Source organism: Dendrobates tinctorius, unplaced genomic scaffold (assembly GCF_039654945.1).
Source record: "Dendrobates tinctorius isolate UK_male_01 unplaced genomic scaffold, ASM3965494v1 ptg000228l, whole genome shotgun sequence".
NCBI lineage: Eukaryota > Metazoa > Chordata > Amphibia > Anura > Dendrobatidae > Dendrobates > Dendrobates tinctorius.
The window spans coordinates 3384525-3411290 of NW_027361895.1; the positions used below are offsets into that span (position 1 = coordinate 3384525).

Below are 26766 nucleotides of genomic sequence, written 5' to 3' on the forward strand. Positions count from 1 at the left end.
TTCTATATACAGACCCCCGTATACAGACTCTGACCACATTCTCCTATTTACAGACCCCCGTATACAGACTCTGACCACATTCTCCTATATACAGACCCCCGTATACAGACTCTGACCACATTCTCCTATATACAGACCCCCGTATACAGACTCTGACCACATTCTTCTATATACAGACCCCCGTATACAGACTCTGACCACATTCTCCTATATACAGACCCCCGTATACAGACTCTGACCACATTCTCCTATATACAGACCCCCGTATACAGACTCTGACCACATTCTCCTATATACAGACCCCCGTATACAGACTCTGACCACATTCTCCTATATACAGACCCCCGTATACAGACTCTGACCACATTCTCCTATATACAGACCCCCGTATACAGACTCTGACCACATTCTTCTATATACAGACCCCCGTATACAGACTCTGACCACATTCTTCTATATACAGACCCCCGTATACAGACTCTGACCACATTCTCCTATATACAGACCCCCGTATACCGACTCTGACCACATTCTCCTATATACAGACCCCCGTATACAGACTCTGACCACATTCTCCTATATACAGACCCCCGTATACAGACTCTGACCACATTCTTCTATATACAGACCCCCGTATACAGACTCTGACCACATTCTTCTATATAAAGACCCCCGTATACAGACTCTGACCACATTCTCCTATTTACAGACCCCCGTATACAGACTCTGACCACATTCTCCTATATACAGACCCCCGTATACAGACTCTGACCACATTCTCCTATATACAGACCCCCGTATACAGACTCTGACCACATTCTTCTATATACAGACCCCCGTATACAGACTCTGACCACATTCTTCTATAAACAGATCCCCGTATACAGACTCTGACCACATTCTCCTATATACAGACCCCCGTATACAGACTCTGACCACATTCTTCTATATACAGACCCCCGTATACAGACTCTGACCACATTCTCCTATATACAGACCCCCGTATACAGACTCTGACCACATTCTCCTATATACAGACCCCCGTATACAGACTCTGACCACATTCTTCTATATACAGACCCCCGTATACAGACTCTGACCACATTCTTCTATAAACAGATCCCCGTATACAGACTCTGACCACATTCTCCTATATACAGACCCCCGTATACAGACTCTGACCACATTCTTCTATATACAGACCCCCGTATACAGACTCTGACCACATTCTCCTATATACAGACCCCCGTATACAGACTCTGACCACATTCTCCTATATACAGACCCCCGTATACAGACTCTGACCACATTCTCCTATATACAGATGTGGTTGTTTTCCCACTGACACAAGATGCACAGAGCGCCATAGAGACCGTATAGAAAGCTCCCACCTGCTTCACTCAGCGCAGTCACAGTCACTGCTCGGAACTAAGTGAAGGCGGAACTAACATAACGTGGCTTCTGTTTCAGTTAGGAGACGGCGCAACCGGAAGTGTGTGAGCTTGTCTACCACGTGTGTGCGGTGGAGAGGAGAGCGCAGCATGGCGAAGGAGAAGGTGAGAGGAGGCGGAGCGGGGCCGGTACCGGGGGTTATCCTCTGTCCGGGGGGGGACACTCACCTTCCTGGTGCTGCTGGGAGTTGTAGTTGTTTGTTGCAGTCTCTAGCTGCACGGTCCTGTCATCATTGGGCACCTGGACTGGCAGAGGCAGCGCGGTCTGTGTGCACGGGAAAGTCTGAACTTGTGGAAAACAACTTTTTGTAAGGACATTACATTGTTATCCAGTGTGATGTCACCTCGCCGCACCCCTGACGTCACCCACCCCCCGCTCACATGACGTCTCTGCACCCATGATGTCAACTCCCCCCCCCCCGCTCACATGGCGTCACCGCACCCATCATGTCACCCCCCCCTCCCCACTCACATGGCGTCACCACACCCATCATGTCACACCCCCCCGCTCACATGGCATCATGTCACCCCTCCCCCGCTCACATGGCGTCACCGTACTCATGATGTCAACCCCCCTCCCCCGCTCACATGACGTCTCTGCACCCATGATGTCACCCCCCCCCCCCCCCGCTCACATGACGTCTCTGCACACATGGCGTCACCGCACCCATCATGTCACGCCCCCCCCCGCTCACATGGCATCATGTCACCACCCCCCCCGCTCACATGACGTCACCGCACTCATGATGTCACCCCCCCCGCTCACATGACGTCTCTGCACTCATGATGTCACCCCCCCCGCTCACATGACGTCTCTGCACTCATGATGTCACCCCCCCCGCTCACATGACGTCACCGCACTCATGATGTCACCCCCCCCGCTCACATGACGTCTCTGCACTCATGATGTCACCCCCCCCGCTCACATGACGTCTCTGCACTCATGATGTCACCCCCCCGCTCACATGACGTCTCTGCACTCATGTCACCCCCCCGCTCACATGACGTCTCTGCACTCATGATGTCACCCCCCGCTCACATGACGTCTCTTCACCCATAATGTCACCCCCCCGCTCACATGGCGTCACCGCACCCGTGGTGCCGCCCCACTTTACACAGGTCTGACATCTTCGTTTCTCTCTTGTAGCTCTGACCTCAGTCGATTTCCTTCATCTGACAGCCCCAGTGTGGCTAAGGGAACAAACCCCTGTAGTCCAGTGTCTCCACATTTCTGACTCTTCTCTTATTTTATAGACTAAGAACCAGAAGAAGCTACGAGCGGCCGCCATTCACAATGCCGAGGAGGACTACTCCGGCGTCCCGCACTCATTCGTCTTCCATCGTGGGCAGATTGGGAAGAACGTGCAGCAGCTGATCCAGGATGTGAAGAAAGCCATGGAGCCGTATACGGCCACCTCCCTCAAGGTAACAACAACCAGAGAGGTCAAGGCCGGAGTCAGCACAGAGAAAGCTGGCAGGCTGGCGAGGAGCAGTATGATGGTGTGCACATGTCGGCGGGGCCGCTCTTTGTGTGAGGGCTTAACAGATGATTTGCTCATTTTGTACTTTGCTTTGTAGGTTCGCAAGAAGAACAGCCTGAAAGATTTTGTCTCGGTGGCCGGGCCCCTCGGAGTCACCCACTTCCTGGTCTTCAGCAAAACTGAGACAAACGTCAACTTTGTAAGTAAAGAGCTGGTGATGTGTCTTATCATCTAGAAGTCGGACTAGTGGGGGACCAAACAATAGACCCCCTCCAAGTTCCTGAGCATCGGGCTGCCTCGTTGGCATTTATGGTCACCGTTTGTGGTTGACTTTGCCGTCTCCATATCCTCATTAATCCAGACTCTGACTGCCGGGCCTCTGTGCTGGGGACTATAACCCCCTTGTCAGCATCTGTGGGGGCTCTTTAGTTCATTATGCCAGCAGCAGCACAGCATATTTCCATACTCAGCCATATGTGCATCCTTGGTATCAGTGAGGCTTCTGGATGTTGTGCGCCACCTCCTGTGTGAGGTGTCACTTACTGTACCTTCCTTACAGTGGGGAAGTAGTATCGGTCCCAGCAGCTGGAGGAACGCAGACTATACTCGAGGGGCAGTAATTATGGCACAGCCCAGTGTCACCTTTTTACTTACTACATAACCCCCAGCAATTGTATCATAATGAAAAATGCACTTTTTTCTTTCTTTCTTCCCCATCGTTAGAAATTTGTCCGCTTGCCGAGAGGCCCCACGCTGCACTTCAAAGTGGCACAGGTTGGTATCCTTGCTATAGTCTCATCTCAGCTGTTTTTGGAAAATTCTTCTTTAGTTTTATCATTATTGGTATGTGTGGGGGAAACTACGTTTTGAGGCACAATGCAACGCTCAGAAGAGAAGAGGCGCCCTATTGGAGTTCAGGTTTTTTTTTCAGAATGGTTTGTGGGTGCTATGTCAAATTGGCAGAGCCCCTGAGGTAGCAGAACCCCACCACCACCATAAGTGACGTAATTTTACAAACTACACTCTCCAATGAGTTCATCTAGGGGTGCAGTGATCATATGGTCACTACATGTGCCTCATAGAAAATTATACCATTGGGAGATGAAGAAAGATCAATTAAATTTTTACCACTAAAATTATGTTTTAGCCCCCAATTTGTAAGTTTTATAAGGGCTAATAGGAAATAAAGGACCCCAGTTTGTTGTGCAGTTTCTCCTGATTTGACCCCACATGTGTCACAGAATTGCATACCATTGGGCAGTGAAGAAAATATAATATAATTTTTTTTTACTACAAAAATGTTGTTGTTAGTAACAGATTTTACATTTTCACACAGGAAAATGGGTAAAAATGGCACCAAAATTTGTCCCACAATTTCTGCTGAATGTAGAAATACCCCATATGTGGCTGTGCAATACTGCTTAGCCATACGGCGAGACTCGGGAGGAACGGAGCTCAGATTTTCCTAGCATAGTTCGCTAACTCCATATACAGAGCTAAAAAAAAAGTACTAGAAAAAGCAGAATCCCTCCTCAAGTGACCCCATTTTGGAAATTATACCCCTGCCAAATATGTGGGCTCTAAATGTGTTTTAGGCACACTGGGGCTCAGACAAGAGGGGGGTATTTGGATTTGGGAGTGCAGAATTTGCTGAATTTCTTTTTGGGGGTGAGGAGCCATTTGCTTTTCCAGAGCCTTTGTGCTACCTCCTATATTTCCGTTAATAGATGACAGACTTGCTTTTTTTGTGGATTGAGTTGAAGCTTTTTTTTGGGAACATTTTACAGAACGTTTGGAATCACATTTATCCAGCACTCTACGCTGAGCACTTACTTTGGGGTTTCGATTTAAATCTCTGAGTGATGTGATTCAGATGAAACCACCGAGGGATCCATTAACTATAATGAGGCAGCAGATTTACTCTGGACTCCGTCTGGCCTCTGTTCAGCATTATCCTTCTTTTCAGAAGTGCTGACGGCATTTTTATGCAGTCCTAAAAACACTTATACCGCCGGATCACAGGTCAGACGGTGTCCACAGTGCCTCCATCTGCCTCATCTTCATGGGAATCTTCCATCAGAGGTTCTGTCTGAATTACGTATTTCAGAGATTTACATGGAAACTCCGGTGTAAGCGCTCAGTGTAGAGCACAGGATAAATATGTGCCAAGCATTACTGCGATCTTCGGGAGACAGAACAAATCAATAGCATGTGAATTGATTTTTTTTTTTTTTACGCTATTTTTCATGCGGTATAAGTGATTAGGTGACTTTATTCTTCAGGTCAGTGTGATTACAGCGATACCAGAGTTAGATCGGGTTTTTATGTTTGGCTGGCGTCACACACTAAAAGATGCTTTTTATAGCGAAAATTAATTTTCGCATCACTGTATTTATACAGCTAAAATTTTTTCATATTTCGGCCGACAGAGTCATGGGAGGTCTTGATTTTTGCGGAATGAGTTGATGTTTTTATCGGTACCATTTTCGGGCACAAGACAATTTTTGATCGCTTTCTATTCTGGGTTTTGGGAGGCAGAAGGAACAAAAGCCAGCAATTCAGGATTTTTTTTTTTTTTATACCGTTCCATGTGTGGTAAAATTGGAAAAGACAGCTTTATTCTTTAGGTCCGTACGATTACAGCGATACCTCATTTATATCGTTTTTTATGTTTTGGTGCTTTTATAGAAAAAAACATTTTTGCATCGCTTTATTCTGAGAGCTATAACTTTTCTTTATAATTTTTGGGTGATGGAGCTGTATGGCGGCTTGTTATTTGCCGGACAAGATGAAGTTTTCAGAGATACCATTTTTCTTTACATTTGTCTTTTTTCCAGCGGTATTTATTTTTATTACGGTTTTCACTAAAGAAGTTATCTAGTGGGAAAGTTTTATAGATTGAGTTGTTAGGGACACGGCAACACCAAATATGCGAGAAAAAAAAACATTAAAATATGTATTTATGGGTCTTTTTTTTAATTATTTTGTAATTTATTTATTTTTTGTTACTGTTTTACTGACAAAAGCATCATAGACCATGATCTGAGAATGGCCTAAGAGACTTTCTGTAGCTTGATGACTCAGGGGGTCATCATAATGACACCGGTTCACCATGGCAGCAATCGGGCCCCTGCGATAAAGTCTCGGGGGGTGCCGATCTGAAGGGAGAAGGAGCCCTCTGCCTGCCTCCCTCCCTCCTAAATGTTGAGATCGCTCTCAATTTCATTATTTCGGGGGTTAAACAGCCAGGGCTGTCAGTGCAGGAGCTCGGCCTCTTCTTCTTCTCTTTTTTTTTTTTTTTTTTTTTTTTTTTTTTTTTTTATAGAAGCTGGTGTGAAAATTACAATATTTCATTTTTTTTTTTTAATAAAAAATAGCGAAGAAGAAACGTTAACACTTTCAGTGTGTCATAAAAAGAAACAAATTTAATCAATAGGTAATTTTCTGATGACACATTCCCTTTAAGAGCGAGCCGGTGAGGGTGTGCTCACATCATGTCAGTGACGTACCTCCTGGGAAAGCTCCATCCCAATGTGTCCATTATGTGGAGGCTGTGCCGGATGCCGCACAGCGTGGACCCTCCTCCTATGTAGCACTGCTGGGTACACTAGTCCGTACGGATGGGCACTAAATGGGCTGAAGTGAATGTCCCTTTTCTGGGCGCAGTACTCCCTGGTGAAGGACGTGGTCTCCTCCCTGAAGAAGCATCGGATGCACGAGAAGCAGTTCGCCTTTCCTCCTCTCTTGGTTCTCAATAATTTCGGCACACAGGGGATGCACATCAAGGTCATGGCCACCATGTTCCAGAATATGTTCCCCTCCATCAATGTGCACAAGGTAAGAAGAAAAGTCCGGCTTCCAATTTCCATCCCTAATGCTTTACACTGCAGATCTGATTCCTAGCATTTAAAGGGATAGTCCACTACTGGGCAACCCCTTGTTAACAGATAAACTGCATATTATAAATTATATATATTTACCTCCCCGATGGCGCTGTTCCTCCTATGTAACCGCTGCAGTTAATCATTGCTTGCTGGTCGTCTGCAGCCTTCAGGAATCCATCAGAGGGGCAGTCTGCTTCCTTAGAACCCTGCTGCTCCTTAGAGGATGTCGGTGATGACTTTGTATAGTCTGCTGAGGGCTTCACGTGATCCTCATAGGGAAGTTTTCTGAGACATCCATGTTGTGCTCATGGAGCAGCAGATGAACTACAACTCTCATTATCCCCCATAATCTTGCACTGACCAATGTTGGGATTTTTCTCTTTTAGGTTCACCTGAACTCCATCCGCAGATGCATCCTCATTAGCTACAACCAGGACACGCAGCTGCTGGACTTCAGGCATTAGTAAGGAGGGCAATGCTATAACTAGAACACCTCGTTATTCCAGTGCTGTACCCCGGGAAATCTGCAATTGCAGTCGGTAAAGGGACATTATCCCGGATAAGATCTGGTCAGAAAGGCTCTGGACCTTGTCTTACATGGTACCTACAGACACGGGCACCAGAGATATGGAGCTTACATACAATGAGCTCTTTTCTAGCTAAGATATAGTTCCAATGTTGCAGTATCTCCATGATAGCTGTAGGGGGCAATATTGTTCTTGTAAATAATAACCTTCCTTATTGTTTTGTTTTGCAGCAGTGTAAAGGTGGTCCCGGTGGGAATGAGCAAAGGGGTGAAGAAGCTTCTCCAGGAGAAATTCCCTAACATGAGCCGCTGGGAGGACATCAGTGAATTACTGGTCAAGTAGGTGTACTGAGGAACGAAGTAATAGAAACATGAGTAAGGGACATGAAGGGTTAATGTTCCCCCCCCCCCAATATTTAAAGGTGATGTCATATGGTGCTTATAATTTCAGTCCTGCAGTGTTCAGTACTTTAATACTGCACGGCGGGGTTCGTGTAGGGGGGGAGTTGTCAGCAGATGGCGGTGTTGGCTTGCGGGATGGGGGAGGTTGTCAGCAGAAGGCGAAGCTCGCGGAAGGAAGGGGGGTGGAGTTGCCGTCTGGCGTAGGGGTTGACGGCAGGGCATGCATGCTGGGTGGGGGAGATTGCGGAAAGGGGGGACGGTTTGCCAGCTGGCATGGGGGTTGCTGGCAAATGGTGGAGCTCGCGGAAGGGGGAGGCGGTTTGCCAGCTGGCGTAAGGATTGCCGGCAGATGGAGCTCGCGGAAAGGGGAGGTGGTTTGCCAGTTCTTATAGGGGTTAGACGGCGGGGTTCACACGCGGGATGGGGAAGGTTGGCGGGGCTCGTGGAGGGGGGAGTTTGCCTGAAGGTGGTGGAGCTCACGGAATGGGGGGTTGCGGTTTGCCAGTTCGCATGGGGGGTTGTCGGCAGATGGCAGGGCTTGCGTGCAGGGTGAGGGAGGTTGCCTGAAGATGTTGGAGCTCGCGGAAGGGGAGGTTGACGGCAGACAGCGGGGCTCGCGGAGGGAGGTTGCCAGCAGACTGCAAACCTCCCGTTCTCATTGCGGTTGCATCTTCCAGTTACTGACTTCTCATTCCTTTCCTCCAGAGGAGCAAACCTGTCCGAGAGCGAAGCCGAGCAAGATGGAGAACATAACATCACGGAGCTGCCACAGGTATACGCCGGACGTGGCAACCAGAGGTTCGAGCAAAGTGCTGTGCGTCTAACGGAGGTGAGTCTGTGACTAGTCAGGTATGGATGTCCAGGTATCTGACAGATCTGAGATATGACTGTAATAGTTATACGTGTTCCCTTTATGATAATTTCTCTCCTGCTTCCAGATCGGCCCCAGGATGACTCTACAATTGGTCAAGATCGAGGAGGGCTTAAATGACGGCAAAGTTTTGTACCACAATTATAGTAAGTTTTAGGTTTTCCTTCCTACAAGAAACGCCTGTTGGGTTATTTTCACACGGAGTTTTTCATCATGGATTTTTGCGCTGGTTCTGCACCATAATCCACACTGAAAAACCACTTGAAATACTGTATGACTAGGTTTGGGTGTTAATTTCAGTGAGAAAACCACACTTAGGCAGTGTGTACATTGAGTCGTTTTGCAGAGTTTTCGGAGCAGAAACTGAGTATAAACTCTGTTCTTGAGAAGTTTTGAGTTACCGCTCTAAAAACTTTTTTTTACCTATTTCAGTAAAAAAGACAGAGGAAGAGATCATGGCGATGCTGGATCGGAGGGAGAAGAAGCTAAAGCAGAAGAACGAGAGGAAGAAGAAACAGGAACAGAATGTAAAGCGAAAGAAAGCGATGAAGGAGGAGAATAAGTGAGTGTGAGCGATAAAGCACCATGATCGTTTGAAAATCTGAGTGTTTATTTTACCTTTGTCCTGGGCTCTGTAGACATTAATTTTTGTTACTTTACCCCCAGGAAGCGCAGTTTGGCCGGCATGAAGCGGAAACGACCAGAGGATGAGGATGATGAAGTGGAAGACCCTGGAGAAGAAGATCCGGCAGACGTGTCTGAAGATGATGACGTGGAGTATTACAGACAGACGGTGGGAGAAGAACCAGACAAAGGTATAACTTCTATAGGAATGTATGCACACGGCACGATATTCCAGTCTTGCCTGTTTGTGAACGCCTTGTTTGACACCAAAGGTCTGAAACTCAAATATCTCTTAAAAAAAAAAAAAAAAGTAAAAAAAATCCTTGCACATATTACCGTATTTTTCGGACCCATAAGACACACTCTTTTCCCAAAAAATTGTGAAGGAAAATGGGGGGGTGCGTCTTGTGGTCGCAGTATACTTACAAATAGAATAGAATAGAATCGTAGAGTTGGAAGGGACCTCCTGGGCCATCTGGTCCAACCCCCTGCTCAAAGCAGGATTCGCTAAATCATCCCAGTCAGATGTCTGTCCAGCCTCTGTTTGAAGACTTCCATTGAAGGAGAACTCACCACTTCTCGTGGCAGCCTGTTCCACTCATTGATCACTCTAACTGTCAAAAAGTTTTTTCTAATATCTAATCTGTGTCTCCTCCCATTCAGTTTCATCCCATTGCTTCTAGTCTTTCCTTGTGCAAATGAGAATAAAGTTGATCCTTCTACAATGTGACAGCCCTTTAGATATTTGTAGACAGCAATTAAGTCTCCTCTCAGTCTTCTCTTTTGCAAACTAAACATTCCCAAATCCTGCAACCTTTCCTCATAAGACAGGGTTTGCAGACCGGTCACCATTCTGGTCGCTCTTTTCTGAACTTGCTCCAGTTTGTTGATGTCTTTTTTAAAATGTGGTGCCCAAAACTGGACACAATATTCCAGATGAGGTCTGACCAAAGAGGAGTAGAGGGAAATAATGACTTCACGTGATCTAGACTGTATGCTTCTGTTAATACATCCTAGAACTGCATTTGCCTTTTTTGCTGCTGCATCACACTGTTGACTCATATTCAGTCTGTGATCTATTAGTATACCCAAGTCTTTTTCACATGTGCTGTCACTTAGCCCTATTCCTCCCATTCTATATATGCTTTTTTCATTTTTATTGCCCAGATGTAGTACTTTGCATTTCTCCCTGTTAAAAACCATTCTGTTAGTTACTGCCCACTTCTCCAGTTTATTTAAATCTTTTTGAATCCTCTCTCTCTCTTCTCTAGTATTAGCTATCCCTCCTAGCTTTGTGTCATCAGCAAATTTAATCAGTTTACCCTCAATTCCTTCATCTAAATCGTTGATAAAGATGTTGAACAATACAGGGCCCAGGACAGAGCCCTGTGGTACCCCACTTGAGACATTCTTCCAACTGGATGTGCAGCCATTTACGACCACTCTTTGGGTCCGATCACTAAGCCAGTTATGAATCCACCTAACAGTTGCCTTGTCCATTCCATACTTAGTCATTTTTTCAATAAGGATTTTATGAGAGACTTTGTCAAATGCTTTGCTGAAGTCAAGATATACTATATCTACAGCATTTCCTTGATCCACCCAATCAGTGATACCGTCATAGAAGGAAATTAAGTTAGTCTGACATGACTTATTAGTTACAAACCCATGCTGACTCTGTTTGATCACTTCATTCTTATCCAGGTATTGACTTACATGTTGTTTAATAATTTGTTCAAAGATCTTTCCTGGTATAGAAGTCAGACTCACCGGCCTATAGTTGCCTGGGTCCACCTTCTTCCCCTTTTTGAAGATAGGAACAACATTTGCTCTTCTCCAGTCTTCTGGCACTTCTCCTGTTCTCCAAGAATTTTCAAAGATTATGGAGAGTGGTTCAGAAATTTCTTCTGCTATCTCCTTCAGTACTCTGGGGTGTAATTCATCTGGACCTGGAGACTTGAATTCATTTAGGTTAGCTAAGTGTTTCCTCACTATCTTTCTGTTTATAGATATCCTGGATTCTTCTATTCCCTTAATAGGACAGTGAATAACAGTTGGTGTTACATTTCCTTTCTGAGAGAAAACAGATGCAAAATAGGAATTTAAAAGTTCAGCCTTCTCAACATCCTGTCTTACCATTTCATCATTTTCATCCTGTAAAAATCCTATAGCATCTTTGACTTTTCTTTTACTTTTGACATATCCCCAAAATCCTTTATTATTGCTTTTGACATCTCTTGCAAGCCTCAATTCATTTTCAGCTTTAGCTAATCTGATTTGTGCCCTGCAGATTCTGCAGACAGCATTATATTCTTCTTTAGATATGCCTCCCTCTTTCCATTTTATAAACATTTTTTTCTTCCTTTTTAGCATGTGCTTAAGTTCTGTGTTCACCCATCCTGGTTTCCTTAAATGCTTCCTATTCTTCCCTCTTTTCGGAATTGTTAACAACTGTGCTTTGAGAATTTCATTTTTCAAGATTTCCCATCCTTCCTGGACATTTTTGTCTTTAAGGATATCCAGCCACTGGATCCCTCCAATTCTCTTTCTGAATCCCTTAAAATCTGCCTTTCTGAAATCTAACCTTGACGTCTGAGTCTTCACAGGTCTTCCGCCTCTAGTTATCCAAAATTCTAAAATAGCATGGTCGCTACCTCCTAGGGTTCCAGCCACTTTTACCTCCTCAACCATTTCCTCCCTGTTTATAAGGATTAGATCCAAGGTAGCAGTTCCCCTTGTTTTCTCCCTTACCTTTTGGAAGATAAAGTTGTCAGCAAGAGAGGATAAGAATTTCCTTGACCTGTTAGTTTTGCCTGAGAGAGATTCCCAACAAATGTCTGGATAGTTGAAATCTCCCATGACAACTATGTCATATTTTTTGGAGAACTTGGCCATTTGATGCATAAAGAGTTCATCCATATCTTCAGCTTGCACAGGCGGCCTGTAGTAAATGCCTACAATGGTGTCCTTTCCATTGTTCTGTCCTTGTATTCTTACCCAAACAGTTTCCACAGAACTCCCAGTCTCTGAAGCTTCAATCTCTGTGCAGATATATGCATTTCTAACATACAATGCAACACCCCCTCCTCGTTTATCAAGTCTGTTTCTTGCAAATAAGTTGTATCCTTCTAGTCTTGTATTCCAATCATGTGTATCGTCCACCAAGTTTCAGTGATTCCAATGACATCATATTTCTTTTCCTGTGTTAGTAGTTCCAATTCTCCTTGTTTGTTGCCCATGCTTTGTGCATTAGTATAGAAACATTTTAGTTTGTGATTGGTTTCTCCTTCTCCAATATTTTTATTAATTAGATTCTTTTGTCTTTGTTCTTCCTTTCCACTTCTAATAGCAGAGTTCTCAATAGCATTTGTCAGGTGTATGGCTTTTTCTGGTCTTTTGCTTCCCTTCCCATGTTGTTCTAGTTTAAAGCTCTCCTTACAAGTGTAGCAAGGCGACTTCCAAATACAAGCTTACAAGTCTTCGTAAGGTGCACCCCATCTCTAGCAAGTAGTCCATCGTATAAGTAGTTCACTCCGTGATCCAGAAATCCAAATCGCTGCTGACGGCACCATCGACGTAGCCAGTTGTTCACCTGCAGAATCTTATTCCACCTCCTTGTTCCATGGCCATCCACTGGGAGGATGAAAGAGAAGACCACCTGCGCTCCCAGTTCTTTCACTTTCTTGCCTAAGTCTTCAAAGTCTCTGCAGATGGTTTCCAGGTCGTTTCTTGCGGTGTCATTTGTCCCCACATGTAGTAGCAGGAATGGGTAGTCATCTGTAGGTCTGAAGAGTCCTGATATCCTGTCAGACACATCTTTAATTTTTGCACCTGGAAGACAGCACATTTCTCTTGAAGTTATATCCGGTCTGCAGATAGCGGCCTCTGTTCCTCTCAACAGGGAATCCCCCATGACCACCACTCTCCGTTTCTTCTTCACAACATTTTTCTTTCTCCATCCAGGAGGACTCTGAAGGCGTACAAGGTTGCTGTTTGTTGGCAAAGTCTTATCCTGATGTATTTCTTCATCGTTTTCCTGCGTGAGAGCCTGGTACTGGTTCCTGAGCAGTATGGGTGCTGACTGCCTCCTGATCCTCCTGCTTCTCTGGGTCACATGTCTCCATTCCTCTGTTTCTTCAGGTGCACTTCGAATTTCTTCTCTTTCTGTAACATGAAGAGATAATTCTGCTCTGTCCAAGAACTCTTCACCTTCCTTAATGATCTTCAACGTAGCTAACCTCTCTTCGAGATTTTGCAACTTTTCCTCCAACAGGGACACAAGCTTGCATTTGTGGCATGTGAAGTTTGGCTTTTCCACTGGTAAGTCTGTGAACATGTAGCAAGAAATGCAGCTCACCAAATGGCTCCTGGCCTCTTCCATCTTGAGATTTCTTAAAAACCATGAAAGATGAGCCAAAATTCGCGCACCGATAGGCGCGCGGTTTTTCCGATTTCCTCTTTTCAGCTGCAACGGCCAAAACCCAGTGATCGTTGAGCTCGCGGAGACTCTTCACTTATCCCAGAAGGCACTGGGAATATGCAAATGATCTCCTCAAGACTCTTCCCCTGGTTTTCCGATTTCCTCTTTTCAGCTGCAACGGCCAAAACCCAGTGATCGTTGAGCTCGCGGAGACTCTTCACTTATCCCAGAAGGCACTGGGAATATGCAAATGATCTCCTCAAGACTCTTCCCCTGGTTTTCCGATTTCCTCTTTTCAGCTGCAACGGCCAAAACCCAGTGATCGTTGAGCTCGCGGAGACTCTTCACTTATCCCAGAAGGCACTGGGAATATGCAAATGATCTCCTCAAGACTCTTCCCCTGGTTTAAATCTTGTGGTGGTGGTGGTCCCGATGCAGCCTCCCTTCCCAGGCTGGTGTGGTGGTGTCGGGGCTCTGCGGTGTGCAGCAGCGGGGCTCTGTGCTGCGTGTGGGGCTCTGCCGGTATTTCATCAAAGCCCCCGGAAATATGGCCGCCGGGGGAGGCGCATGCTCAGATTGAGATCTCGTCTCCCGAGATCTTTGCTGAAATCTGAATCTGAGCATTCGCCTCCCCTGGTGGCCATCTTTCCAGAGGCCCCCGGCGGCCATCTTTCCGGAGGCCTACGCGTCGCAGCAACAGAGCTATATGGGCTTCCAGGCTTTGATGCCGCTGCCGATCCAGGACAGAGTACTACCACCCCACAGAGCACCGCCACCGCACCAGCCTGGGATGGGATTTCCCTGAGGCCACAGCACCTACCTTGACCACCGAAAGACCCATGTGACCACTCCACCTTCCCTGGTAAGCGGAATTCGGACTGTAAGATGGACCCCCATTTGACACATTATTTTTTTTCCCTATTTTCCTTCTGAAAATTTGGGGTGCATCTTATTGTGCAATGCGTTTTATATTCCAAAAAATACGGTAAAAACTTCTAGCGTAGCCATGGAAGACCCATGAATTCAATGATGACTTGATTATTTCAGTGGCCAACATGTAATTCTTTACTTCCCCAGTAGAGGCCACTGCAGGGAAAATGTGTGGCTGGTTGTAACTTTCCCTTGTGATCACAGCTGATCACTGGCTCTTTGGGGGGGGGGAAAGTGTTTTTCTTCATGAAAAATGTTTATGTAAGATGTGGTTTCTGTAGGATTTTCAGACCTTCTCCCTTGGCATCAGGTAGGTGGCATGTTCTTGAATATTGGCATACTAGAAGGATTATTTTATTATGTCTTTATTTTCATGCCCCTTGTAGATCTCCTCCTTCATGGCAAAAGAAAGAAATCATTACCAAGAGGGAAATCTGGACCACCCCAGAAGAGATTCAAAAAAGACCCCATGAAACAAAGGGATGCTTCCCCGTCCTCCAGCAGACGTCACAAGTCGAAGTTCTCCTTACACAAAGGTCCGAAGAGCCCCAAGGGACAGTCACCCAGGCCTGCTAAAAAAGGACAAACGTCGTTTAGAAATTTTGAGGGTCCCAAAGGACAGTCACCCAGATCTCATAAAGGACACAAACCTTTTACAAAGTTTGATGGGCCCAAAGGACAGTCGCCCAGACCTGGTAAAAAAGGAAATAAACAATTTAGAAAGTTTGAGGGTCCCAAAGGACAGTCACCCAGACGTGATAAAAAAGGACAGAAACAATTTAGAAATTTTGAGGGTCCCAAAGGACAGTCACCCAGACGTGATAAAAAAGGAAATAAACAATTTAGAAACTTCGAGAGCCCCAACGGACAGTCACCCAGACGTGATAAAAAAGGACAGAAGCCCTTTAAAAACACCAAGGGCCGAACCCAAAATGAACACCCCACCGGTAAAGGGAAGAAGATGGGATTCAAGAAACCTGGAGCGTTTGGCTCTAAGGACCAAAATAGGGGAAAAAAAGGCAAGGTTGCCGGAGGACATAAAATGGGAGGACCAAAGGGCAAAGCCTTCAGACATAAGAAAAAGTCACCATAAGAGGGCGCCACCACGGACGCTTTCTGTAAATTACTGTAATTATAAAGTATCGTGCTGCTTTATACCGTGGTGCCTCCAGAAAAGTGAAATGATTTACAATCTGTCCCATCACCCCCATACTAATTTGCAGTTGTCAGATCAGAATTTTATGGTCCCAGCAGAATAGTTTTAGGAGAAATAATACAAAGAATGTGACAGACTAGTTATATGGAGGGAGGGGATCATTATTATTAAAAAGAAATGCTCTTTAAAGTGGTTGTATAAGGCTGTCATTTCTGTTCAGAAATAACCTCTTGGCTATAGGTTGTGTACGGTATTACAGGTCAGCCACATTCATTTAGTGTGCAATACCAGATATAACCTATGAGCAAGAGTGGCGCTCCACCAGATCAGTACACAAGTAATGTATGTACACAGTGACTGCACCAGCAGAATAGTGAGTGCAGCTCTGGGGTATAATACAGGATGTAACTCAGGATCAGTAATGTATGTACACAGTGACTGCACCAGCAGAATGAGTGCAGCTCTGGAGTATAACGCAAGATGTAGCTCAGGATCAGTACAGGATCAGCAATGTAATGTATGTACACAGTGACTGCACCAGCAGAATAGTGAGTGCAGCTCTGGGGTATAATACAGGATGTAACTCAGGATCAGTAATGTATGTACACAGTGACTGCACCAGCAGAATAGTGAGTGCAGCTCTGGAGTATAATGCAGGATGTAACTCAGGATCAGTAATGTATGTACACAGTGACTGCACCAGCAGAATAGTGAGTGCAGCTCTGGGGTATAATACAGGATGTAACTCAGGATCAGTAATGTAATGTGAGTGCAGCTCTGGAGTATAATATAGAATGTAACTCAGGATGTCATCAGTCAGCAACTTCAACAGAAGCTGCCAGCAGTGGATCTTGATGATTTGCTGAAATGCTTTCATTGCGGCAAAACCTTCCTCAGACAACCACCACTGACCTCACTGATAGTAGCCGAGGCTGTAAGTGCGGGAATTTCTGCACGTGGTGCTCATCTTCCTGACTAAATAAATCCATATGTTTTTGAAACTTTTTTATATTTTTCCATCATTTGGAGATCAGTAACATGTCTCCATCTTGTAATTTCCCTAACTCCATGATTATTCCTTCTTGGTGTTGCAATTTCAGCGTTGAGGAGTGTAGTTAGCGGTGAGCTGATTAGGAAACCTCATTATGCTGTAATCATGTGGGTTTCCTGTGTGTTTGGTTTAGTAGACGGAGGAGGTACTTAGTGAAGGAAGTTTAGTGCGGTGTCGAGGATAACAGCCAGGGAGATCATGCAGATCCACCCGCTGTTACCTTTTTGTCAAGGGACCGCATCTCCGCTGCCTCCATTCGTCAGGACAGTTACACAATTGGTTGCAGAGTGTTGGACGAGACTGTGGTTGCTTCCATGTCAAGGTCTGTTATTAGGAAACTAACAGTAAGTGTATGGAGAAAACATGTATAATGCTTATTAGATGCATACACAATCAAATAGTCTACCACATATAAGGAGAAAAAGAAGAAACCCGATTAGTTAAGGACAAGTATGAGTCAGCTTAATGCACGCCCGTGATGTGATAAAGAGCTGATAACCTTATTGGTTTGAGTGTAACATGCAAAGGATAAGTGCCCCCCAAAAGAATGTCATCGTTATAATAGTTAGAGCACTTTTTAAGTAAAATCGCATGGACAAAGTAATATCAATAAGGTAATAGTGTATTTAGGAGTAATGTATACCATGAAAGAGTACATACCAAATAAAACAAAGTAGGAAGAAAATTACCTACTCAATATTTCCTGGTCCAAGTGTGGCGCATACCCCGACGCGCGTTTTGGAACAAGTCCTTCAGCATGGCATGACGTCCCAAGTGAAATGGAAGGTTTAAAAACCCTAGGTGGCCATTAAGAGGAAACCGCCACATGCACTGCCAGGAGAAACCCGCGTTATGTGACCAGTGACGTCAGTGATCTGCGCATCCACCACATAGAGACACAAGGATGCAGCCGACACCCAGGACACCAGCAGTACATATGTGGTCAGATCATATGGGCTGTAGGTATCAGAGGTCGATGTAGATACCCGCTATCGTAAAAAATCTATATAAATGTGTCAAGCCCTGCCTACTCCACATAGCCACACTCGCTCCACACGCAAATCCCCGTATACTAAATATCTAATACTGTATATACATATATATAAAGATATAAATAAACTGGAGAAGTGGGCAGCAACTAACAGAATGGTTTTTAACAGGGAAAAATGCAAAGTACTACATCTGGGCAATAAAAATGAAAAAAGCATATACAGAATGGGAGGAATAGGGCTAAGCAACAGCGCATGTGAAAAAGACTTGGGTATACTAATAGATCACAGACTGAATATGAGTCAACAGTGTGTTGCAGCAGCAAAAAAGGCAAATGCAATTCTAGGATGTATTAACAGAAGCATACAGTCTAGATCACGTGAAGTAATTATTTCCCTCTACTCCTCTTTGGTCAGACCTCATCTGGAATACTGCGTCCAGTTTTGGGCGCCACATTTTAAAAAAGACATCAACAAACTGGAGCAAGTTCAGAAAAGAGCGACCAGAATGGTGACCGGTCTGCAAACCCTGTCTTATGAGGAAAGGTTGCAGGATTTGGGAATGTTTAGTTTGCAAAAGAGAAGACTGAGAGGAGACTTAATCGCTGTCTACAAATATCTCAAGGGCTGTCACATTGTAGAAGGATCATCTTCTCATTTGCACAAGGAAAGACTAGAAGCAATGGGATGAAACTGAATGGGAGGAGACACAGATTAGATATTAGAAAAAACTTTTTGACAGAGTGATCAATGAGTGGAACAGGCTGCCACGAGAAGTGGTGAGTTCTCCTTCAATGGAAGTCTTCCAACAGGCTGGACAGACATCTGACTGGGATGTTTTAGGGAATCCTGCTCTGAGCAGGGGGTTGGACCAGATGGCCCAGGAGGTCCCTTCCAACTCTATGAACTATATATATATATAAAAACGAGTGTGTATCGACGATGATGTCATAGGTTGCCATGGTGACGGCGATGATGTCAGAGTGGTTGCAACCTATGGGTATATGGGCACAGGACTATGGGATGGAGGATAAGCATTATAATTTATAACTAACCACAGTTAGTTACTATGCCCGGGCAACACTGGGCTCTTCAGCTAGTATATAATAAATATCTAATCTAATATACAGTAATATATATATATATATATACACTCACTGGCCACTTTATTAGGTACACCATGCTAGTAAGGGGTTGGACCCCCTTTTGCCTTCAGAACTGCCTCAATTCTTCGTGGCAGAGATTCAACAAGGTGCTGGAAGCATTCCTCAGAGATTTTGGACCATATTGACATGATGGCATCACACAGTTGGTGCAGATTTGTCGGCTGCACATCCCTGATGCGAATCTCCCGTTCCACCACATCCCAAAGATGCTCTATTGGATTGAGATCTGGTGACTGAGGAGGCCATTTGAGTACAGTGAACTCATTGTCATGTTCAAGAAACCAATCTGAGATGATTCGAGCTTTATGACATGGCGCATTATCCTGCTGAAAGTAGCCATCAGATGTTGGGTACATTGTGGTCATAAAGGGATGGACATGGTCAGCAACAATACTCAGGTAGGCTGTGGCGTTGCAACGATGCTCAATTGGTACCAAGGGGCCCAAAGAGTGCCCAGAAAAAATTCCCCACACCATGACACCACCACCACCAGCCTGAACCGTTGATACAAGGCAGGATGGATCCATGCTTTCATGTTGTTTACGCCAAATTCTGACCCTACCATCCGAATGTCGCAGCAGAAATCGAGACTCATCAGACCAGGCAACGTTTTTCCAATCTTCTACTGTCCAATTTCGATGAGCTTGTGCAAATTGTAGCCTCAGTTTCCTGTTCTTAGCTGAGAGGAGTGGTACCCAGTGTGGTCTTCTGCTGCTGTAGCCCATCTGCCTCAAAGTTCGACGCACTGTGCGTTCAGAGATGCTCTTCTGCCTACCTTGGTTGTAACGGGTGGCAATTTGAGTCACTGTTGCCTTTCTATCAGCTCGAACCAGTATGCCCATTCTCCTCTGACCTCTGGCATCAACAAAGCATTTCCGGCCACAGAACTGCCGCTCACTGGATTTTTTTTCTTTTTCGGACCATTCTCTGTAAACCCTAGAGATGGTTGTGCGTGAAAATCCCAGTAGATCAGCAGTTTCTGAAATACTCAGACCAGCCCTTCTGGCACCAACAATCATGCCACGTTCAAAGGCACTCAAATCACCTTTCTTCCCCATACTGATGCTCGGTTTGAACTGCAGGAGATTGTCTTGACCATGTCTACATGCCTAAATGCACTGAGTTGCCGCCATGTGATTGGCTGATTAGAAATTAAGTCTTAACACACAGTTGGACAGGTGTACCTAATAAAGTGGCCAGTGAGTGTATATATATAATGTATTTCATAGGCACATCTTCTTGACCATAGCAACCAATCACTAAGGATCTTTCATTTCAACAGAGCTGTTTAAAAGAAGCTGAGCTGTGATTGGTTGCTATGAGCAACAGCTTTCCTTGTAGACAGTTGTGGTAACTGAGGCCTATTACTATCATTTCTATGGTGTTATCGTCCTTCTGTAAAGCTGGAAATAACAATTTATTACCGTGCCAACACAGACCACCCTCTGACACAGACTGCAGGGGGAGCCCAGAATCAGGAACATCTTTGTCTAGCATGAAGCAGCTCATTAACTTAAAAATTCAAACACAGATTAAAAAAAGAAACACAAGACGGATTTCTCCAACCCAGGAATCGTTTTAATCGGTGTAACAGCTCCAACCTGACAATGTTGGCCCTAACGGGATGATGAGAGATATTAGGGGTAGTAGTCCGGTGGCTCTGGCTGACGGGATGATGTGAGATATTAGGGGGAGTAGTCCGGTGGCTCTGGCTGACGGAATGATAGTCCGGTGGCTCTGGCTGACGGGCTGATGTGAGATATTAGGGGTAGTAGTCCGGTGGCTTTGACAGGATGTGGGATATTAGGGGTAGTAGTCCAGTGGCTCTGGCTGACGGGATGATGTGGGATATTAGGGGTAGTAGTCCGGCGACTGTGACGGGATGATGTGGGATATTAGGGGTAGTAGTCCAGTGGCTCTGGCTGATGGGATGATGTGGGATATTAGGGGTAGTAGTCCGGTGGCTCTGGCTGACGGGATGATGTGGGATATTAGGGGTAGTAGTCCGGTGGCTCTGGCTGACGGGATGATGTGGGATATTAGGGGTAGTAGTCCGGTGGCTCTGGCTGACGGGATGATGTGGGATATTAGGGGTAGTAGTCCGGTGGCTCTGGCTGACGGGATGATGTGGGATATTAGGGGTAGTAGTCCGGTGGCTCTGGCTGACGGGATGATGTGGGATATTAGGGGTAGTAGTCCGGTGGCTCTGGCTGACGGGATGATGTGGGATATTAGGGGTAGTAGTCCGGTGGCTCTGGCTGATGGGATGATGTGGGATATTAGGGGTAGTAGTCCGGTGGCTCTGGCTGACGGGATGATGTGGGATATTAGGGGTAGTAGTCCGGTGGCTCTGGCTGACGGGATGATGTGGGATATTAGGGGTAGTAGTCCGGCGGCTCTGGCTGACGGGATGATGTGGGATATTATGGGTAGTAGTCCGGTGGCTCTGGCTGACTGGATGATGTGGGTTATTAGGGGGAGTAGTCCGGTGGCTTTGACGGGATGATGTGGGATATTAGAGGTAGTTGTCCGGTGGCTCTGGCTGACGGGATGATGTGGGATATTAGGGAGAGTAGCCCGGCGGCTCTGGCTGACGGGATTATGTGGGATATTAGGGGGAGTAGTCCGGTGGTTCTGGCTGAAGGGATGATGTGGGATATTAGGAGTAGTAGTCCGGTGGCTCTGGCTGACGGGATGATGTGGGATATTAGGGGTAGTAGTCCGGTGGCTCTGGCTGACGGGATGATGTGGGATATTAGGGGTAGTAGTCCGGTGACTCTGGCTGACGGGATGATGGGATATTAGGGATAGTAGTCCGGCGGCTCTGGCTGACGGGATGATGTGGGATATTATGGGTAGTAGTCCGGTGGCTCTGGCTTACTGGATGATGTGGGTTATTAGGGGGAGTAGTCCGGTGGCTTTGACAGGATGTGGGATATTAGGGGTAGTAGTCCAGTGGCTCTGGCTGACGGGATGATGTGGGATATTAGTGGTAGTTATCTGGTGGCTCTGGCTGACGGGATGATGTGGGATATTAGGGGTAGTAGTCCAGTGGCTCTGGCTGACGGGATGATGTGGGATATTAGGGGTAGTAGTCCAGTGGCTCTGGCTGACGGGATTTTGTGGGATATTAGGGGTAGTAGTCCGGTGGCTCTGGCTGACGGGATGATGTGGGATATTAGGGGTAGTAGTCCGGTGACTCTGGCTGACGGGATGATGTGGGATATTAGGGGTAGTAGTCCGGTGGCTCTGGCTGACGGGATTTTGTGGGATATTAGGGGTAGTAGTCCGGTGGCTCTGGCTGACGGGATGATGTGGGATATTAGGGGTAGTAGTCCGGTGACTCTGGCTGACGGGATGATGTGGGATATTAGGGGTAGTAGTCCGGTGGCTCTGGCTGACGGGATGATGGGATATTAGGGATAGTAGTCCGGCGGCTCTGGCTGACGGGATGATGTGGGATATTATGGGTAGTAGTCCGGTGGCTCTGGCTGACTGGATGATGTGGGTTATTAGGGGGAGTAGTCCGGTGGCTTTGACAGGATGTGGGATATTAGGGGTAGTAGTCCAGTGGCTCTGGCTGACGGGATGATGTGGGATATTAGTGGTAGTTATCCGGTGGCTCTGGCTGACGGGATGATGTGGGATATTAGGGGTAGTAGTCCAGTGGCTCTGGCTGACGGGATGATGTGGGATATTAGGGGTAGTAGTCCAGTGGCTCTGGCTAACGGGATGATGTGGGATATTAGGGGTAGTAGTCCGGTGGCTCTGGCTGACGGGATGATGTGGGATATTAGGGGTAGTAGTCCGGTGGCTCTGGCTGACGGGATGATGTGGGATATTAGGGGTAGTAGTCCGGTGGCTCTGGCTGACGGGATGATGTGGGATATTAGGGGTAGTAGTCCGGTGGCTCTGGCTGACGGGATGATGTGGGATATTAGGGGTAGTACGGTGGCTCTGGCTGACGGGATGATGTGGGATATTAGGGGTAGTAGGCCGGTGGCTCTGGCTGACGGGATGATGTGGGATATTAGGGGTAGTAGTCCGGTGGCTCTGGCTGACGGGGTGATGTGGGATATTAGGGGTAGTAGTCCAGTGGCTCTGGCTGACGGGATGATGTGGGATATTAGGGGTAGTAGTCCGGTGGCTCTGGCTGACGGGATGATGTGGGATATTAGGGGTAGTAGTCCGGTGGCTCTGGCTGACGGGATGATGTGGGATATTAGGGGTAGTAGTCCGATAGCTCTGGCTGACGGGATGATGTGGGATATTAGGGGTAGTAGTCCGGTGGCTCTGGCTGACGGGATGATGTGTGATATTAGTGGTAGTTGTCCGGTGGCTCTGGCTGACGGGATGATGTGGGATATTAGGGAGAGTAGTCCGGCGGCTCTGGCTGACGGGATTATGTGGGATATTAGGGGGAGTAGTCCGGTGGTTCTGGCTGATGGGATGATGTGGGATATTAGGGGTAGTAGTCCGATAGCTCTGGCTGACGGGATGATGTGGGATATTAGGGGTAGTAGTCCGGTGGCTCTGGCTGACGGGATGATGTGGGATATTAGGGGTAGTAGTCCGGTGACTCTGGCTGACGGGATGATGTGGGATATTAGGGGTAGTAGTCCGGTGGCTCTGGCTGACGGGATGATGGGATATTAGGGATAGTAGTCCGGCGGCTCTGGCTGACGGGATGATGTGGGATATTATGGGTAGTAGTCCGGTGGCTCTGGCTGACTGGATGATGTGGGTTATTAGGGGGAGTAGTCCGGTGGCTTTGACAGGATGTGGGATATTAGGGGTAGTAGTCCAGTGGCTCTGGCTGACGGGATGATGTGGGATATTAGTGGTAGTTATCCGGTGGCTCTGGCTGACGGGATGATGTGGGATATTAGGGGTAGTAGTCCAGTGGCTCTGGCTGACGGGATGATGTGGGATATTAGGGGTAGTAGTCCAGTGGCTCTGGCTAACGGGATGATGTGGGATATTAGGGGTAGTAGTCCGGTGGCTCTGGCTGACGGGATGATGTGGGATATTAGGGGTAGTAGTCCAGTGGCTCTGGCTGACGGGATGATGTGGGATATTAGGGGTAGTAGTCCGGTGGCTCTGGCTGACGGGATGATGTGGGATATTAGGGGTAGTAGTCCGGTGGCTCTGGCTGACGGGATGATGTGGGATATTAGGGGTAGTACGGTGGCTCTGGCTGACGGGATGATGTGGGATATTAGGGGTAGTAGGCCGGTGGCTCTGGCTGACGGGATGATGTGGGATATTAGGGGTAGTAGTCCGGTGGCTCTGGCTGACGGGGTGATGTGGGATATTAGGGGTAGTAGTCCAGTGGCTCTGGCTGACGGGATGATGTGGGATATTAGGGGTAGTAGTCCGGTGGCTCTGGCTGACGGGATGATGTGGGATATTAGGGGTAGTAGTCCAGTGGCTCTGGCTGACGGGATGATGTGGGATATTAGGGGTAGTAGTCCGATAGCTCTGGCTGACGGGATGATGTGGGATATTAGGGGTAGTAGTCCGGTGGCTCTGGCTGACGGGATGATGTGGGATATTAGTGGTAGTTGTCCGGTGGCTCTGGCTGACGGGATGATGTGGGATATTAGGGAGAGTAGTCCGGCGGCTCTGGCTGACGGGATTATGTGGGATATTAGGGGGAGTAGTCCGGTGGTTCTGGCTGATGGGATGATGTGGGATATTAGGGGTAGTAGTCCGATAGCTCTGGCTGACGGGATGATGTGGGATATTAGGGGTAGTAGTCCGGTGGCTCTGGCTGACGGGATGATGTGGGATATTAGTGGTAGTTGTCCGGTGGCTCTGGCTGACGGGATGATGTGGGATATTAGGGAGAGTAGTCCGGCGGCTCTGGCTGATGGGATTATGTGGGATATTAGGGGGAGTAGTCCGGTGGTTCTGGCTGATGGGATGATGTGGGATATTAGGAGTAGTAGTCCGGTGGCTCTGGCTGACGGGATGATGTGGGATATTAGGGGTAGTAGTCCGGTGGCTCTGGCTGACGAGATGATATGGGATATTAGGGGTAGTAGTCCGGTGGCTCTGGCTGACGGGGTGATGTGGGATATTAGGGGTAGTAGTCCGGTGGCTCTGGCTGACGGGATGATGTGGGATATTAGGGGTAGTAGGCCGGTGGCTCTGGCTGACGGGATGATGTGGGATATTAGGGGTAGTAGTCCGGTGGCTCTGGCTGACGGGATGATGTGGGATATTAGGGGTAGTAGGCCGGTGGCTCTGGCTGACGGGATGATGTGGGATATTAGGGGTAGTAGGCCGGTGGCTCTGGCTGACGGGATGATGTGGGATATTAGGGGCAGTAGTCCGGTGGCTCTGGCTGATGGGATGATGTGGGATATTAGGGGTAGTACGGTGGCTCTGGCTGACGGGATGATGTGGGATATTAGGGGTAGTAGTCCGGTGGCTCTGGCTGACGGGATGATGTGGGATATTAGGGGTAGTAGGCCGGTGGCTCTGGCTGACGGGATGATGTGGGATATTAGGGGTAGTAGTCCGGTGGCTCTGGCTGACGGGATGATGTGGGATATTAGGGAGAGAAATCTGGCGGCTCTGGCTGACGGGATTATGTGGGATATTAGGGGGAGTAGTCCGGTGGTTCTGGCTGATGGGATGATGTGGGATATTAGGAGTAGTAGTCCGGTGGCTCTGGCTGACGGGATGATGTGGGATATTAGGGGTAGTAGTCCGGTGGCTCTGGCTGACGGGATGATGTGGGATATTAGGGGTAGTAGTCCAGTGGCTCTGGCTGACTGGGTGATGTGGGATATTAGGGGTAGTAGTCCGGTGGCTCTGGCTGACGGGATGATGTGGGATATTAGGGGTAGTAGTCCAGTGGCTCTGGCTGACGGGATGATGTGGGATATTAGGGGTAGTAGTCCGGTGGCTCTGGCTGACGGGATGATGTGGGATATTAGGGGTAGTTATCCGGTGGCTCTGGCTGACGGGATGATGTGGGATATTAGGGGTAGTAGTCCAGTGGCTCTGGCTGACAGGATGATGTGGGATATTAGGGGTAGTAGTCCAGTGGCTCTGGCTGACGGGATGATGTGGGATATTAGGGGTAGTAGTCCGGTGGCTCTGGCTGACGGGATGATGTGGGATATTAGGGGTAGTAGTCCAGTGGCTCTGGCTGACGGGGTGATGTGGGATATTAGGGGTAGTCGTCCGGTGGCTCTGGCTGACGGGATGATGTGGGATATTAGGGGTAGTACGGTGGCTCTGGCTGACGGGATGATGTGGGATATTAGGGGTAGTAGTCCGGTGGCTCTGGCTGACGGGGTGATGTGGGATATTAGGGGTAGTAGTCCAGTGGCTCTGGCTGACGGGATGATGTGGGATATTAGGGGTAGTAGTCCAGTGGCTCTGGCTGACAGGATGATGTGGGATATTAGGGGTAGTAGTCCAGTGGCTCTGGCTGACGGGATGTTGTGGGATATTAGGGGTAGTAGTCCGGTGGCTCTGGCTGACGGGATGATGTGGGATATTAGGGGTAGTAGTCCAGTGGCTCTGGCTGACGGGGTGATGTGGGATATTAGGGGTAGTCGTCCGGTGGCTCTGGCTGACGGGATGATGTGGGATATTAGGGGTAGGCCGGTGGCTCTGGCTGACGGGATGATGTGGGATATTAGGGGTAGTAGTCCGGTGGCTCTGGCTGACGGGGTGATGTGGGATATTAGGGGTAGTAGTCCAGTGGCTCTGGCTGACGGGATGATGTGGGATATTAGGGGTAGTAGTCCAGTGGCTCTGGCTGACAGGATGATGTGGGATATTAGGGGTAGTAGT

The 26766-nt window shown here is 47.4% G+C and overlaps 1 protein-coding gene and 1 long non-coding RNA gene across 3 annotated transcripts in view; one reads left to right on the top strand and one right to left on the bottom strand.

Moving 5' to 3' along the window:
- The window catches only part of LOC141059530 (uncharacterized), a 53830-nt gene extending 52331 nt beyond the window's left edge, over positions 1-1499 (bottom strand). Inside the window, exon 1 of the long non-coding RNA XR_012222566.1 lies at positions 1392-1499. This is a non-coding gene — a long non-coding RNA (uncharacterized lncRNA). The remainder of the gene's footprint in view (positions 1-1391) is intronic.
- On the top strand, positions 1408-15934 carry PPAN (peter pan homolog). 2 transcript variants are annotated; one of them, XM_073555704.1, is made up of 12 exons: positions 1408-1556; positions 2706-2876; positions 3030-3131; positions 3656-3706; positions 6599-6769; positions 7203-7279; positions 7574-7681; positions 8450-8573; positions 8683-8761; positions 9048-9177; positions 9282-9430; positions 14976-15934. In XM_073555704.1, the coding sequence occupies exons 1-12, from the start codon at positions 1542-1544 to the stop codon at positions 15680-15682; spliced, it is 1884 nt and encodes a 627-aa protein (XP_073411805.1). In that variant the 5' UTR covers positions 1408-1541; the 3' UTR covers positions 15683-15934. The 2 variants fall into 2 exon arrangements, with proteins under 2 accessions (XP_073411805.1, XP_073411806.1); XM_073555705.1 differs by lacking the exon at positions 1408-1556 and adding an exon at positions 1620-1759.
- The last annotated feature ends 10832 nt before the right edge of the window (positions 15935-26766 follow it).